The sequence below is a fragment of the Aspergillus caelatus genome (assembly GCF_009193585.1).
Source record: "Aspergillus caelatus strain CBS 763.97 unplaced genomic scaffold BDV27scaffold_6, whole genome shotgun sequence".
NCBI lineage: Eukaryota > Fungi > Ascomycota > Eurotiomycetes > Eurotiales > Aspergillaceae > Aspergillus > Aspergillus caelatus.
Window position 1 is genome coordinate 84,863 of NW_022475269.1, and position 15,789 is coordinate 100,651.

Here is a 15,789-nt window from a genome sequence, read left to right on the forward strand (position 1 = left end):
TTCTGAATAGATGAACGGAGTATACCCTACTGCTATACTGCTAAGTACGACTATGTACAAGCAACATTATTCGATACCCCATGAACCTCACCATCAAGTTTGGTACCTTCTCTATATTTTCCAACAAACCTATTTCCTAAATCCGCCATCTCATTCCTCTTGATCTTCCCACTATCAGTAATCGGAAAGACAACAGGCACATCGCCATCTCCCAACCAAAAGATCCATGCGGGTGCTTTCTGGGCCCCCAAGCTCAATTGTAACCACTCAATGATCTCAGAAGCAGAAGGGCGCGGCTGACCGGGAGTGCTCTGTAGAAAAGCTGCCACTTCCTCGCCTAAAGTTTCATGTTTGACCCCGACGACACAAGACTGAGAAATGGTATGGTGTTTGTTCAATTGCTCTTCGATTTCTGCCGGATAGATATTCTCCGCTCCTGGGGAATATTAGTTACCAGCGCAACCTATGAAGCGTTATAAGGGTGTACTAACCCCGGATGATAATATCCTTAATCCGACCAGTGATGACACAATGTCCCCGTGCATCCATAACTGCTTCGTCACCCGTATGCATCCACACAACCCCGGAGGGATCTGTTTTAAGCGCCTCACGAGTCTTTTCAGGATTCTGATAGTATCCCTTCTGCACGCCGGACCCCGCGATACAGAGTTCGCCGCGTATTCCTTGTGGCACAATATTCCCTGATGAATCGATGATTTTGGCAAATGTGTGAGGAAGTATATCTCTATGCACTACCGCATCACTTGGCTGCTCTGCTGATCGAGACATGAAGCTGATCGGGGATGTTTCAGTCATTCCTAGTTCATGTATCAGAGAAGTAAACATCTAAATGGATAAGGGGAGAGATTTACCGTAAGCCACCGTCAAATCTTCGAACCCGAATTCCTTATGCATCTCCCTAAGTAAAGCTGCGGGGACTGGTGCGCCGCCTATAAGACCCGTTCTGAGGTGGATTGGGCCATTCTTGAGCTGACGATATCGTTCAAGGAGAGCAATGAAGATGGTCGGCACACCATGAAGCCCTGTGCACTTTTCTCGCACGACTTCGTGGAGTACGGCCGAGGGGTCGAATGTGGGTGACGGGTATACAATTGCGGCTCCGTATGTCAGACAGGAGAGTAGGCCTATTACCAGTCCGGAAATGTGGAATAGAGGGTATGGACAGCAGACGACGTCTTTTTCTGATAGTAGTAGACGATAGCCGATGGAATGGGCATTGCTGATTACGTTCCTATTCACATATCAGTATTGTAGAGTTAAATTCTTCATACCCCGGAGTAATACCTATGTGTCAGCATGGCGATTTTAGGGGCACCGGTCGTGCCACTTGTGAATTGGAAAGTGCAGGTCTGATCGGGCTGGACTTTTTGCTCTATCTCAGAGAGTGTCGAGTCTGGTATGTTGCTCGACAAGCCGAGGAAGCTGTCAAAAAATTGGAACTGCTCTCGAGTGTCGCCATCCATCTTCAATAGAACGATTTGCTTCAAATCAGGAATTTCGTCTCTATCTAATGAAGCTTTGAGAGCTCTGAGGCAAGATGCCAAGTCACGCTGTCCGATATGTGTTGCAGTGAAAAGCAACGAGCACCCTATGTAATTAGTAAGATTGTCTCTCCCAGGTGAAACAAAAGCCAGGGAATCATTTACCGGTAGTTCTGAGTACATTTAGGCATTCTGTAGTTGAGTATGCATTATTGAGCAATACTGTAATCGCCCCGATCCTAGTTGCTGCTAGGAAAACCTCTGCATATCCCACGCAGTTACCGCAGAAGACGCCGATACGATCACCGGCTTTGATTCCACGCGCTACGAGTGCGCGGGAAACAATTCGTACTCTTGAATTCAACTCTTGATAGGTGTATCTAACACCCTCAGTTGGGAAGATGACTGCCTCCTTGGTTGGGAAGTGGGTTGCCTGCTGGTTGAGGAGTTGCCCAATAGAGTATGATTTTAGGGCTGGCTCGGATGGACCATGGAGAAGGGATAAAGAAGAAATATTATCGGACATGATGCGTTGTTCTTCCCTCCAGATGTACAGGAAGTGCATTTTCTCGCAGATTGTAATGGTTTGACAGAGGAGTAAGCAGTTCTAAAAATACTAGTAGGAGAAAAGAAAAATCATAGGTGGGTCTGCATGTGGGTATCACTGAGATCTGCTGCTACTATATGATAACCTATCGCAAAATATTTCCTTAACTGTTTCCCCTGTGTGGATAATGTAAGCCGTACAGAAAAATCAAGGCACATGCATAGTTCTATGCCATATCAAGCATTGGGAGGCACTCAAGACTCCACATAACCGATCCAAGCCATTCTGTATATCTTCTAGACATGCTGGGATATATAATTTCATTATAAAGGAGTAGCTGAAACCAGAGGCGTCCCCTCCACTTGACCACTCTTTAAAACGCCATGTATTTATAGCCAGCTAAGGAGAAGTCTTGTAGCGACGATTCGATCTTCATTGTGTGTTATTGAATTTAGGACGAAATATCAGGCGTACTTCTGGAGTCTACTATCTGGTGTCCTTTACGAAGCCACATCATTTATATGCCTGAATTTAAATGGTTACAATGCCGCATACAATTGGGTTGTTTTGGGCTTCAATCCCACTAATGAAGAGTAATCACGCCCTATACAGTAATTTTAACATTCGATTGATGACGCTACATATGTGGAAACGCAGGAAGGTGTGGTTCAGAATTATGCAGTGAAGGGCCCGATAGTCATAGCATTTTGTTGCAGCGCATAGATGTCCAGAATGTTGAAGAAGACATAGGAAAAGAAACTTACTTGGACTATAACGAGAGCTGCCGAAATAGGGAACCGTTCTTTTGTCCAGTGGGGCTGAACCGGAGTTCGGCATTTGCTGGCAGAGCTAATTGAACACTCTCTCATCTTTGGCGGGGCTAGGAGTTTCACGCTCATCATACCATCCCAAGCGATTATTTTCGGTCAAAAAATAAGTAGAGGCCCCTATAGGTTATCATCATCTTGGGTAATTTTAGAATTTCAAGAAGCCTTTTAGATAGAGATACTATTGTCGCAGTAGACAAGTGGAGAGGCCCTTTCCTCGGTCGGAGCCCATGAGGTAATCACGTATTATCAATTGAAAAACCGCCTTGCTACCTAGAGAGCTTTAGCGCTTGAATTAAGTAGGCGGTATGGATGTTCCTAGACAAATTAGGTATAGCGGTGACAACTGACAGACGTATTGCGTAACGATTGGCCATTCAAGTGTCCCATGATTCAATCTTACATGGGGAAGAAGACTCCATCGAGGTTCTCGATTATTTCTACTTCCTTTATCTAACCCTTACGCGCCATAGCTATCCGTCACATTTCACAACGAATACTCACCAGTTAAGTGGTAACTATGGAGAAGTCGGAAAACCGGCCTTATGGCCAACACCATTATGTTGAGATCCCAACTTCTCCCGATGCGACCCCGATACGTGCCCGACGCGGTCGCAATTCCCAGCTCGCAGTTGCCCTGAGCTTAATCTCATTGCTCACGCTAAGCACCGTGTTCTTCGCCATCCCAAACATCAATTTCCCTGCCTGTCACAAAATGAGGGGAAAACTCGGTGCACTTTTATCCTCCCCGAAGGGTGGTGAGACATCTGTGCTGGCATCAAGTAACAAGGTCCCGCTTGAGGCTCATATTATGAGCAAATGTCCAGACGCGCAGGACTGTCTCCAGAAATTGGTCGTTCCTACTATGGAGCGTATCAGTGAGAAAGTCGATTTTGAATTGTCCTTCATTGCAAGGTGTGTAGGCAGGGCGATCTCGGTTTAATATTGTAACCTACGGAACTAACCGGCATCTAGCGTCACTAATCAATCATCTGATGTACATTGCAAACACGGCCCTGGCGAATGCATTGGCGACATGCTTATGCTTTGCGCTCAAGATCTCCCTTTCTCACCTGAGGGTGAGACCGAGAAAACTACTCGCATGCCTACCATCCGTTCCCTCGGATTTGCGAATTGTCTTGTCGGCCAGTACGAGGCTATCCCGGACCGCGCACTGGTTCAAAACTGCGCCTTACAACATGGTATTGATTTTGAATCTTTGAACAGCTGCGTTAGCAGGCAGGAGGATGATCCCAACAATGGCGACTTAAGTGGTCTCGCTTTGTTGCGTCAAAGTGCTGTCCATAGTGCAGACCTTGAAGTTCATACGAGTTGTACTGTCCGGCTGGATGACTCTGTTTGGTGCGTCCGCGATGACGGAGAATGGAAGAACTGCGCTAAGGAGGGGGAGGGCAGTCAAGTATCTACACTCGTGGAGGAAATCGAAAGACTCTGGCAAGAGAAGAACTAAGTGTTATGGAAGGGTTATGATGGCTGCATGGTTGTTATGATTTATGAAAATCGTCTCCAAGGGTTGCTGGTTACAGCTTCAGCTCGTATCTCTGCAGGTGACAGTATTAAGATGATATCCGCGATATATATAAGCATTATTTATTGCAGATATTGATGCTCGCTAATTCATAATGTCTAAAAGAATCTGTTTCTTTTTTCTCTTCTTGTTTGATCGAGAAGATTCTGCATTTCAGTTTTCTGCCATGCAAAATAATACGCAAATCACAAAGGACTATCTTTCACAGATGCACGCCATATACTCTCATCTCCCCTCCACATTGCATCGTTTACAGAAAAGTAATCGTGCACATTTGTCACAGCAACCATTCACCCTTACTAGCACTGAAATTATCCTGTTGCTATACAGGGTCCCAACAACAGGATATTTTGTTGTGTTTCTAGTATGCTTCATGGAAGTCATCCGTGTTTACCTGCTCTGCTTTCACTCATACTCAATGCATACTGATTTATTAATTCTACATACCAATATTTTTCCTTGGTAGCTGCGCCCTTTTCATATCTGTTGTCCTCAACTCTCCTTGTCAATCAACAGCCATGGCATCCTCTTGGCTTCCATCCCCCTGGAGAAGTCATCGAGAAAGAAGAGTCGACCCAGAAAGGACAGCCGACGAGCTGGTGCGCAAATACTACACGATCAATCAACAAAGCACCACTGATATCCTCCGCGAAATTCTCGGAAGCCCGGAACAGGCATCGCTTCTCTTCAGCGCGCTTCGACGCCAGGTCTCTCTGATCAAGTGCCGCTCACAGGCTTTCGAGGATGGTCAGATAACCACCTACGACCGGGCGCTCCTGAAGCTCAGCAGAAATGGAGAGAATTTGACTGACACCGGTGCACTTGAGCTTTATCTAACTGAATTTCTCGGCATTGTTCCTATCTCGCCTACATCTCAAAGTAGAGCTATACTAGCTAAACAGCTCGAGCTGGAAAATGTACTGAGCAGAGGTGCGTACCATCGTATTCCTCCGTTCACAGAGCTTCTTTAACTGTAGCGTCTTAGCTTCCACCCATGGTACTACGCCGGAGATAGTTATCGGTCATAAGTTGCAGCCTGAGACATTGTTTGTTGACCAGGCACCTTTTAACCCTGAACATGAACCCAGGGATCACAACGATCATCACTACGTGGAACAGACCGATTTGAAGACCAGTTCGAAAAGACACACACAGCAAGTTTTCGACCGAGTTGATAGGCTTTTGGATGTTTACCACCGCGCCAAGGATGAGTACTACAAAGCTTTGCAAACGGAGGGGTTTGTTGGCATCGAGGCAGTTCGTTTTCTTCGAGACACAGCCGAAAATGTTCTTCGCTATCTTCATTCAAACGGACTGTCAGACCATACCTCTGTCCCGGATGTAGAGCAGGTCTTCCTGATTGCCAGGGATAAGGCGACACAGCTTACGGGTGGTCGAAAGAGGCATTTCGATGAAGGTATTGAGAGACATGGTCATAGGAGGAAGCGGCGGGCCCTCGACTCATACCGTCCTAGGAAATGACCCTTAGACCATGTGTGTTTTCTCTTCGCTTGTGGTTTGGTGGGGGGTGAATACATTTGCATACTAACTTAACATGGGCTGGATTGATTGCTGGGAGTTGAGGTGCGTTCTGACCTGTCTGTTACTCAGTGAGTTTCATCTTGTAACGTGTTTGTACATTAGCATGAAACGGAGGAATGGGTGAAGCATTGTAATGTACTATAGGTAGAAAGAATGCAGTGCATGCTCTTTAATCATATTCCCTTCTCCCACGTCTTGGCGCAAATCACAACGCTAGTGGGCACCACGTGCACTCTCCTGATCGGGAATTCCATACATACGCAATACTGTATCTCTTTTGACCCCCAACACGATACTACCTCGTTATACGCCAAATGCAGGCCGGGGATTGTAAAGTTTGAGTTGCAATTGTGGCTTATTCCGTTTGAAGAGAGATGCTGCCTTGAGCTGCTACCAGCGTACTTTCCATGCTTCCTGAAATGGCCTCCTTGTTTCCTCAGCCGACCGAGGCCGCGTATTCCACGTCTAGTAACACAACGCCCTCCCCCGTTCAGTATACACCTGTATCCGACAGATCTGAAGATGAATTTGGGCCCCCAAGTCGCCCACCTCCGGGCTCATTGAAAGTGCAAACGCAATTTAGTGCCGACGGAGACGATCGCGACGATGGATACGACTCTTACGACGATTCTGAAGGGAAGCCTGATACGGGCTTCCCGAAGTATACAGCAATAGAAGAGAAGCAGATCGTGAAAAAATTCGATCACCGACTAGTTCCATTCTTAGCGCTACTATATCTACTCTCTTTCTTGGATCGGTCTAGTAAGTGATGATATATCATGTCAGAAAGCAGCGAGACCGCCGCCCCCAAATCACAGGTGATAATATACATACAGCAAGCTAACAGCGACTCAGATATTGGAAATGCCAAAATTGCTGGCATGACGGATGATCTTAAGCTTTCATCTTCGCAATATGAATGGCTTCTTACAGCATTTTACATCACCTATATACTCTTTGAATGGATGACTCTAATGTATCGTCTCGTCCCGCCGCATATTTACATTTCACTCTGCGTATGTGGATGGGGCCTTGTTGCATGTTTCCAATCTCTGGCTACTTCATTCGGGGGTCTTGTCCTCCTGCGCGCCCTTCTTGGAATTACAGAAGCGGCGTTTGGCCCGGGCGTCCCATTCTACCTATCACTCTTCTACAAACGCGAAGAGCTCGCATTTCGAAACGGACTGTTCATTTCCGCGGCACCCCTGGCTTCATCGTTTGCAAGTAGCCTCGCTTGGGTGATTGTCAAAATGAGCAGCAACGGCCCAATCGCGCCCTGGCGCACATTGTTCCTAGTAGAAGGATTTCCAAGCGTGATCGTCGCAGTTTTCGCCTGGATCGTGATCCCAGACTCACCCGGCAGCGCCTGGTTTCTGGGACCGCGCCAGAGAATGGTAGCCGAGCTACGGATGGAAGAGAACAAACCAAACCACCACGAGCCACGTCAAGGGAAGTTCAACTGGAAGGAAGTCAGAACCACGCTAGCCGATCCCAAGTCCTACATTACAGCTGTAAGCCCCGACAGATCTCACATCAACACCCAAAACGCGCTCTACTAATAAGATATCTACTAGTTCATGTTCTTCAGCTGCAATGTAGCATTCAGCTCCATGCCCGTCTTCCTCCCCACCATCATAAAAGAGTAAGCATACACAAAATCAACACCTACCCAACATGTAAGGCTAACATAAAAAAACAGCATGGGCTACTCCTCCGTAACTTCACAAGCCCTCTCCGCCCCGCCCTTCCTCTTCGCCTTCATTGTAGTCCTTCTCACAGCCTACCTCTCCGACCGCAACCGCAAAAGAAGCCCCTACCTCATCACGCACGCACTCCTCTCCTCAGCATCCTACCTTATCATCGCCCTAACAGGTCACTTCCACGCGCGCCTCCCCGCAGCAGCACACACAACCATTCGATACCTCTGCGTCTACCCTGCAACAGCGGGCTTCTTCTCTGCCATCACCCTGATCATGACCTGGACTATGGATAACCGCGTCGCCAAAGAAGGTAAAGGCGCGAGTATTGCCATTATGAATGTGATTGGTCAGTGTGGACCGCTCCTCGGGACGAGGTTGTACCCTAGTGTTGATGGTCCATGGTATGTCCGCGGAATGGCGACTTGTTCGTTCTTCATGGTTGTTGTGGCAGTTTTGGCGTTCGTGTTGAGGGTTATGCTGCTAAGGTTGCGTCGCAAGGTTGAGGCAGAGGGAGATGAGATTGAGATGCATGGTGGGGAGGAGAGCGAGGTGCTTATGGGTGGGAGGAATATTGGACGTCGCGTGGAGGAGAAATTTACGTATATCCTCTAAGATAAAACTTGTTTAGGTTGGTTATGTAAGGACTAGATATGATTTGATAAAATGTCACATTTACTTGCTTAAACACCTCGGATAATACAAAAGGTTCAATAACAAAAGCCCCAGCTATCAACACCAAGACTTTATAAGAACCCCTAAGATGAATAATTGAAGCAAGAAGACTAATTGGAAATCCAATTATGAGCTCATATGTATATCGATGCAAAATACATGCCGCAAAAAAAAAAAAAAAGGTATGTTAAAAGAACCCGATCAACCAACTATGCAATCAAACCAGCAAGCATAGAATGCGACACAAAAACGCGCGTGCTCAAGATTCCGACAAGACAAAAAGGCTATACAAGCAACCCGCGCCAAACAAACCCGTGTTTTTCCGTTGACCCCTATTTATACCCTTTTCCCCAATTATTAACCATACTATGTATATGATAAGGTTGTCTTTTGTTTATTGTGTCAATATACACAAGGAATTTACCACGCGGTGTGGCCACCATCAATGAGCATCGTGCTTCCCGTCATGAAGCTGCTAGCATCACTGAGAGCGAAGAGGGCAGCGCCTCTGAATTCCTCAGGGTACGCCAATCGTCCAAGCATATTTTCTGCCTCCCAGACGGCCCGCGAAGCCGGGTTCTGCTGGAACACCTGCTCGACCATGGGGGTGATGATGTGACCGGGGCAGAGACTGTTCACACGGATACCGTGACGGCCCCATTCCATTGCGAGAGAGCGAGCCAGCTGAATGACAGCCGCTTTGGAGGAGTTGTAGACAGGGGAAGTCATGCCCTTGTTGGCGATGAGGCCGCTCATGCTAGCGATGAGTAGGATAGATCCCTTCTGCTGGTAGTTGAACATCTGGCGGGCGGCGGCGGTGGCGGAGTTAAACACTCCGTTGTAGTTAATCTGCATGACTTCGTTCATGGCGGTTTGGGAGTGCTCGAGGGCGCTCTGGAGGTGATTGATTCCGGCTGCGGCGATCAGACCGTCCAGACGTTTGTTCTGGCCGGCAATTTCGGCGAACACGTTGTTTACTTCTGCATCGTCGCGGACGTCGATTCGGTAGTACTCCAGGCTGCCGCCGTAGTTGGTTTCTGCGTGCTCTTTTGCGGCCATAAAGTCTGGGTGGGGGTTTTCGAGGCGGTCGAGACAGTAGACTAGATACCATGGTTGGTTAATATGGATGCTGGGCGAATTTGGTGAGCAAGTTGGGATGTACCTTTGGCGCCGGCTTCCATTAGGGCTTCGGCCATGGCTAGACCGAGTCCTCTTCCACCGCCGGTGATGGCGTAAACGCGGTCATTGAGGTCGAATTCCTTAAAGCGATGCCCATTCTTGATTGAGTCCTTTGGAGGCATCCGCGTTTGGATGTGATGCGCCCCATGGGTAGTGGTAGTTGTGGAATACGAGAGTCGTGTGAGTGGGCGGAGCGTTTTGCTTGGTTGCCATGAACGGCCTGCTTGGAACAGCGTCTGCGATAGGGTAGAGCACATGGCTACGGTGGTGGTAAATTAAGAGGAATTAAAAATTAAACAGAGACGCCAGTGATAAAATGGGACAGAAATAGCACAGCAGGAGTAAATGCTACCACAGGTTAAAAAAAAAGTCTCAATCGCTTGGTAACCACACTATCTACGGAGGAGGGCCTGGAGTTTATAGTCCCAGAGGGAGCAAACCGCGCGGGGGTAAGACATAACAACCGAAAGCGAACATCGTAGGTACTGCACAGGAGAATGCGAATCAAGGCCAGCAGGAAAAATCGAGACGGCCGCGTGATACCCAGATGGGTCCGCGATTGGATTCTAGATTGCTTTCACGATGACTTCAGGGTGACCCCGATCCAATTCAATGCCTGGGAGGATCCATGGTACAGGGTCTAGTCCATGCACAGATTATAGTGGTAGAACCTTGCCACAGGGATGAGGGGATAAACCGGCATGGAGCGGCATTGGACAAATAATCCCGACGTGAAATTGTGGGTGTGGTTGTGTCTGAGAAAGCATCGTGAGCTTTTGTTCGGACGATGGTTCATGGCCGAGAACGGTAAGACAGATTGGTCAGTTGATCGAGGGATGACGATCATTAGGTTTGTGGAATGGCCCACTCAGCGCGGGATTCCCGAGTATGGGGTGACCGAGAATTGGCAGATACTGGATCAGATTTCGGTATCAACGTGTCCCTCGCAATAGGAGTTGGTGGCGAAAAAAAAAAAAAAAAAAAGGGGAAAGAAAAAGGAGACAAACGGTGATGCCAATTGTACGGAGTATGGAATTCAATTGATACAATCAATGTCGAGAAAATCCGGCTACAATTGAGAGTTTTTGCTTAGGTTGTATTGTAATGAGCTCACGATGGTTGCCTTTCCCAGCCAATGCCGGGGAAGCGACGGTTACCCCGGCTTCCCATCTTTGCGGGAAGGCAATCCTCCAATAGCAGCCTCGGCATCGTAAGTGGTGTTGTAATCCGCCCTCATAGTGAGTTATGGATCCAAGTGCCTTCCCGCAGCAAGATAACACTGATTAGGGTATCCGTTGCTTTTTTCATGGTTCTAGACAGTCAGTCTTAGACGATCCTTGCAGTATCTGTCCCAGTCTTTGGGTCATTCATCCTTCCAGAGTTTTTCTTGCCCATTTTGTTTCTTCCCCACACTTTGCGTGTTTATAGCAACATTGCTCCACAAGCCTATATCAAAAGTTCCAAACGTCGGTGGCCTGGAAACGAACTTCCGGTTGATTTGGTAACCCATACCTCCTTGGTAATAATTTTTTTTCCTTCTCTTTTCTTTTCTTATTTTTTTTTTTCGGTCCCTCTTGCTGATTCGCTATGGAAGGACCCACGACAGTACTTTTGCTGCTTAGCACATGAAAAATGACAGTCTAAGACAACCATGCCTGAGCCGATAGCAGAGGTAGATAATCTTTTCGATCGTAGCATTCCATCCACAGGAACTCAAGATTCTTCGAGTAACCTGCCTGTTAGGCAAGTCCAACCTCTTGGTATCTCGCCTGTCTCCCCGGCTGGGCAATAATCCCCCTTACACCAATTTAGGGGCCTCATCAGCACTTCAACCGCTCATGGTCAAGCGGGGCATAGGAGCCAAGCATAAAAATTCATATACAAAGACAAAGTAGATCATCGCCTAGTCGGTCGGAGAATAAGCATGAAATTAAAATAGACACTGGCTGTTGAGATCCCGACAAATTAAGCTCTCCCCTTGTGGCTGAAGCTAGGGCCCGATCTTCTCGGTTACCTATTTGGGTATTCCGTTAAAGGAACTCTGAATCATGTGTACCTTCAGAATTTTTTCGCGAGTGCTCATCTAACGCCGTATAATAATCTGCATGTAGGACGATATACATTGAGGTACAAGAGATTGGATGTTGATCATTTGACAGTGGCTGCGTTTTTGACCGCTGACACTGCCCCAGGCCGATGGGGTTACTGGTAATTGGCCTATTCGGTAGAACTCCAGGTTTCACAAAGCTCCTTTTCAAGGCCCAGGGAATCTTTCATATCTTTTGAGCCAAAGTGCTGCCTGCTCCTTAGCTGCTCAAACTTCGCCCCAGGCGGTTTCAGAGGAGATAATGTGTTGTACTTTGTGTGTATAGTCACACCGTCATCCGGCCAAATGGACAAGCTTGGTTAATCTTGATGGGAGAAAATTGACTTTAGAAAGGTACAACGGTTAAATATTTGAGTCCCATCCATGAGTTGAGCCTCAATGGCTTGCAGAGAAGGAGGAAGTAAAATAATAAACATGAAGCTTTTTGATGGGATCCGGCAGGTGTCAAGTCTGCAGGGGCTAAACCAAATCCCGCCTAGTCGAAACCTACTAGGTAGGCTTCAACAAATACTATTAGAGCCTAAGGCAAAGAATGGCTAGGAGACTTGAACTGTGTTAATAGAGAGTTACATTCTCACCTCTCTTTGTTTCTTTGAGGGACTATAAGTCCCATTAGTAGACTTCCTCTCTCACAGGGGAGATATGACCGACTGCCATAGGCAGTGGTTATGTGGCAGAGTTCAGGACTGGCATTAGTGACGCTATCGTTGTTCCTAGCCCCGAAGCCCTCTAACTTAATGTTAGCGGCCGCGTAGGTAGTGACTTCCCCGGACCCTACTCCGTAGGGTAGTAGTTCCTCCCGGAGGACGGTGGGGAGTTAGGCAGTCATGTGTCGCCCCATGACAATAGTAGATTCCTAAGTTCATGCTAAAAATACATTACATGACCATACTCATAACTCGTTTCCTAGGAGTTGGTAATCCTAGTATCCCGCGTTGCCATATCCACCTGATACAAACGCTGCAGGCCCAATGCTTCCATTTGCGTTCCCGAAGTCTAACTTCATTAGCAGTCGATCCACTCCGGCCGCCTTTCTGGGCACATAGTGACCCATGTTGGCCTCAGCACCTGTTCCATTTTGCTGGTACATTGACCAGTTTTCACGTGGACTTTTCGACATATCAAACATTGTTCGTCCTTCTCCAGACCGGCTGTCGTCAATGTCTTTCAGCCGTGCCACAAGAACCTTGATTCCCGTCTCAACTTCGCCTCGCGCTGCACTGAGTGCTTGCCATACTTCCTTCTCCTCCCCGGCGTAATCGACTAAGGAGTCCACGACACCTTCGTCTGTCTCTAAGTCCATATTGCGCTGAATGCTTTCGAGACGGACCACAAGTGCGATAAAATGGTCAACACTGGTAAGTAGGAACCGAAGAGCTTTGGTGAATGGTCTGTCGGTCAAGAAGAGTGCCTGGACCATGGTGAATAGGTATCGACGATGTGCGACCGTCAATGTTTCAGGATCATGCTGTGTCCTTGGCAACTGAGTGGATCGGTCCAATCCAGTTTCAGACGTTTCCTCAGAGACCATGCTGTTATAGCTGGGTTTGCTCTTTGACGACGACGAAGTTCCAGGCCGGGAGCTCGTGGACGAGACTGGGGCACCTCCAATCCACTCCCGGAAGTGTTGCCAAGAGCCATTGATAACCTCTCCTTGAAAAAAGCTGCCTATTTCTGATAATACAAAAAGGGAAGCACTGCACGTAGCCCAGATGGGTCTCATCTGACGTGTTCGGATGTTATCCCTTTGCCTCCCCGCTCTGAGCTTGCTCTGGCCAAACTGGGAGTTGCTCCTGGGTGGACCCAATGGGGATGGGTGAATTTTTCGCAGGAATGTGTGTTTCCAAAGGTCCCCCAAGTGTAGTTGCGCACGTCGTATACCCAGAAGATAGGAGTGAATCTTTGAATATATTAAAACGTCAGAAGCTGAGAGAAATAGATCCAAGGGTGGGTGGACTTGTGCTGAGAGAGCTGTTGGAGATGGGAAAAGGAGGTCATCGAAAGGGATATCTGAGATGTTCGCTACATGGTCAGGCCCACCTGCTGAAGGCGTTGCCGCGACTGAGTGGCTTTTTCTTTTATCATTCATTGATAGCTGCAGAAGGCTTCTCGCAAGATCAAGCTCATCATCTACAGGGTCTTCCTCGTTTTGCAAAGAATACAGCTCAGCTAACGCTTGTGACAAAGCATTCGCAACATCTCCCTCTTTGATGGAAAGCCCTTGGAGGCCCTCGGGAAATTTGCCTTTGGAAGCCAGATTTCCCGGCCGTCGATGTCTTTCAAGTAAACGAGCATCGGCATGCGATACAAGCGCCGACGCAAACTCGCCGCGTCTCAGCAACAAGAAATCATGGAGGACAGCGAGAATCTCGAGGATCTTAGGGAGTGGTAGCAGTTTAGAGAGCGTGCTTTGTGACAATGATAACCGAATGGAGTTTATGCTATTGGATAGTTTGGCAGTCGATATAGGTGATTTCAGTGCAGCAAAGTGCTCGATATGTTCTCCGTGTAGAGTGACGGGTGTAGTTAAGAGACCCGTTGGAGGACCTGTTGTAGAGCCACTGCGCTTTGCCCTGATAAGGTTCAATGTTTTCCCAATAAATAGGATAGATGAAGCTGTATCCGGGGAGACAAATTTTGGTTGCAAGTCTGTTCGTAGAACAAAGTTTGTCACGGCCGGGACACGATTGCCCTCGGCCATGCTATCCTCTTGAATGAAGAAGTCGTCCTTACCTAGCACAGGAAGGTTCCCATGCAGTAGCCACGTCGACAGCTGTCTCATCCAAGCAGTTTCAGCCGCACTGATTAGATGCAGCGCTATCTCTCCAATGTCTATATATCCGGTTTGTGATTCCGCCCGAAGGTAATCGATCAGTGCTGCGCCTGTGCAACTCTGATTGTTGGCTGTCTTGTGACCAGGAAGAATAAATTGGGCAACCTCCCATAGCCATTCGAGCCGTCGGGTCCAGGGGGAGAATTCGCCGACTATCGTTGACAACGGCACAATCCCGTAACCACCAACATACCCGCTATCTTCCACTAAAATTGATTTTTCTACTTCGAGTACCTTTCGTTGGAAATTCCCTAAGTGCTGTGTGCTAATCGCAGTTGAAGCAGCTCGACATATGACAGAAGGGTGTGAGGAAGAGATCAGAGCTGTATGAGCTCGCAGTTTAGCGTGGAGTTGACTCAGACGGGCAAGGGAGGCGAGGAGGGCTTTCTCCGGAGGTGACAGGAGAGGAAACGCATCCTCAGAGACCGTGTCTTCTTCAGTATGGGCTTGGAAAAGTGGTGACGGTTGGCCGGAGAGGGAGAGAAGGATTTCGTGGAGCATTCTGTTTGGAGCTCTCTACAGAAACCGTTAAGATATGTGCGTGATAAAGGAGCTAACACTATCTTGCAAGACCAACCTACCTCAAAGCGCCGTCTTTGTCCGCGCTGGACCATTTACGCTGCCAGTATAAAAGTCCGCGTCCAAGAAGCTCGTACCGACACATGTACAGTGGCCGACACTCAATAGCTGCCAAGGGTGCTGCTGCCTTTGTTCAGCCCGATATTGCGGCGCGTCGCGTGGATGCGGAGTTGAAGAGTATCTCCGTAGGTATGTAATTGATGGAGGGAGGCAGGACTTGTCCTAGAGGGTGGGGGCTATAGTTAGAGCTCAGTATTAGCTATTTTAAGCTTCAGATACCTCCAGAGCTTACCCATTGTACCCGTCATTATTATTTCCGTCACCGCCCTCAATTGAGCTCTCATACTAGGTGTATTTCGTAGTTCATTGGCAATTTGGCGGTCATCTTCCGCTCGCGGGGCAACGACCAATCACCGCGCTCTACTGCTGAGTCAGCCGCCGACAGCTTGTCCCTCTTACGTCGCTACTGGAGGAGACGTTTCCATCGTAACAACGTTGTCTCTTTTCCCCATCTTTCTCTGTCGTTCTGTCCATTTGCTTTTCAGTCTCGCATCTCAACGTTTTATTTCATACTCCTCCATCTCTTTTCGGAGGCTTCTGTACAATATCCTAGAGTGAGAACAATCACCGCCACCTTCCCGGTACTTTGACCGCTACCCCTCCTAAGCCCGTGCCGGGAGCTGTAGACTCGAGTCAAATCACTGTTGGAAAGTCTTGCTTGAAGGCAAGACTTTCGTCTTATAGATCGCCAC

General features: G+C 47.9%; 7 protein-coding genes across 7 annotated transcripts; 4 read left to right on the forward strand and 3 right to left on the reverse strand.

The window, feature by feature from the left end:
* Positions 1-50: 50 nt before the first annotated feature.
* BDV27DRAFT_140718 (uncharacterized protein) lies at positions 51-2,028 on the reverse strand (the record flags this gene model as incomplete). The annotated part of the gene is made up of 5 exons (XM_032069714.1): positions 51-436; positions 492-818; positions 873-1,252; positions 1,306-1,609; positions 1,668-2,028. 5 exons carry the CDS (start codon positions 2,026-2,028, stop codon positions 51-53), a joined length of 1,758 nt encoding a protein of 585 aa, XP_031933119.1.
* Positions 2,029-3,239: 1,211 nt separating this feature from the next.
* Positions 3,240-4,969, forward strand: BDV27DRAFT_119934 (GILT family protein). Its single transcript, XM_032064977.1, has 2 exons — positions 3,240-3,791; positions 3,852-4,969. Exons 1-2 carry the CDS (start codon positions 3,397-3,399, stop codon positions 4,345-4,347), a joined length of 891 nt encoding a protein of 296 aa, XP_031933120.1. The 5' UTR covers positions 3,240-3,396; the 3' UTR covers positions 4,348-4,969.
* Positions 4,310-4,969, forward strand: BDV27DRAFT_97329 (uncharacterized protein). Its single transcript, XM_032078095.1, has one exon. The coding sequence runs from the start codon at positions 4,520-4,522 to the stop codon at positions 4,889-4,891; it is 372 nt and encodes a 123-aa protein (XP_031933121.1). The 5' UTR covers positions 4,310-4,519; the 3' UTR covers positions 4,892-4,969.
* Positions 4,944-5,914, forward strand: BDV27DRAFT_152455 (uncharacterized protein; the record flags this gene model as incomplete). Its single annotated transcript, XM_032071567.1, has 3 exons — positions 4,944-5,355; positions 5,411-5,842; positions 5,901-5,914. The coding sequence occupies 3 exons, from the start codon at positions 4,944-4,946 to the stop codon at positions 5,912-5,914; spliced, it is 858 nt and encodes a 285-aa protein (XP_031933122.1).
* A 351-nt stretch (positions 5,915-6,265) lies between these two features.
* BDV27DRAFT_119936 (putative MFS transporter) lies at positions 6,266-8,293 on the forward strand. Its single transcript, XM_032064978.1, has 4 exons — positions 6,266-6,729; positions 6,823-7,478; positions 7,542-7,609; positions 7,667-8,293. The coding sequence occupies exons 1-4, from the start codon at positions 6,375-6,377 to the stop codon at positions 8,277-8,279; spliced, it is 1,692 nt and encodes a 563-aa protein (XP_031933123.1). The 5' UTR covers positions 6,266-6,374; the 3' UTR covers positions 8,280-8,293.
* A 445-nt stretch (positions 8,294-8,738) lies between these two features.
* BDV27DRAFT_97339 (putative short chain dehydrogenase/oxidoreductase) lies at positions 8,739-9,966 on the reverse strand. The gene is made up of 2 exons (XM_032078096.1): positions 9,502-9,966; positions 8,739-9,439 (listed from the first exon to the last, which is right to left on the reverse strand). Exons 1-2 carry the CDS (start codon positions 9,773-9,775, stop codon positions 8,760-8,762), a joined length of 954 nt encoding a protein of 317 aa, XP_031933124.1. The 5' UTR covers positions 9,776-9,966; the 3' UTR covers positions 8,739-8,759.
* A 2,519-nt stretch (positions 9,967-12,485) lies between these two features.
* Positions 12,486-14,976, reverse strand: BDV27DRAFT_171276 (putative gamma-tubulin complex component GCP4). The gene has a single exon (XM_032075561.1). It carries the CDS (start codon positions 14,957-14,959, stop codon positions 12,548-12,550), a length of 2,412 nt encoding a protein of 803 aa, XP_031933125.1. The 5' UTR covers positions 14,960-14,976; the 3' UTR covers positions 12,486-12,547.
* Between the last annotated feature and the right edge of the window lie 813 nt (positions 14,977-15,789).

What these genes read in the sequence shown, in the direction of transcription:
- BDV27DRAFT_97339 (XM_032078096.1), bottom strand. Translation starts at nt 9,775, where the DNA reads ATGTGCTCTACCCTATCGCAGACGCTGTTCCAAGCAGGCCGTTCATGG. An exon ending in AATGGAAGCCGGCGCCAAAG is followed by an intron (nt 9,440 to 9,501) that starts GTACATCCCAAC and finishes CATGGTATCTAG; the next exon opens with TCTACTGTCTCGACCGCCTC.
- BDV27DRAFT_119936 (XM_032064978.1), top strand. Translation starts at nt 6,375, where the DNA reads ATGCTTCCTGAAATGGCCTCCTTGTTTCCTCAGCCGACCGAGGCCGCG. An exon ending in CCAAGTCCTACATTACAGCT is followed by an intron (nt 7,479 to 7,541) that starts GTAAGCCCCGAC and finishes GATATCTACTAG; the next exon opens with TTCATGTTCTTCAGCTGCAA. An exon ending in CTCCCCACCATCATAAAAGA is followed by an intron (nt 7,610 to 7,666) that starts GTAAGCATACAC and finishes ATAAAAAAACAG; the next exon opens with CATGGGCTACTCCTCCGTAA.
- BDV27DRAFT_97329 (XM_032078095.1), top strand. Translation starts at nt 4,520, where the DNA reads ATGTCTAAAAGAATCTGTTTCTTTTTTCTCTTCTTGTTTGATCGAGAA.
- BDV27DRAFT_171276 (XM_032075561.1), bottom strand. Translation starts at nt 14,959, where the DNA reads ATGCTCCACGAAATCCTTCTCTCCCTCTCCGGCCAACCGTCACCACTT.
- BDV27DRAFT_119934 (XM_032064977.1), top strand. Translation starts at nt 3,397, where the DNA reads ATGGAGAAGTCGGAAAACCGGCCTTATGGCCAACACCATTATGTTGAG. An exon ending in GAATTGTCCTTCATTGCAAG is followed by an intron (nt 3,792 to 3,851) that starts GTGTGTAGGCAG and finishes ACCGGCATCTAG; the next exon opens with CGTCACTAATCAATCATCTG.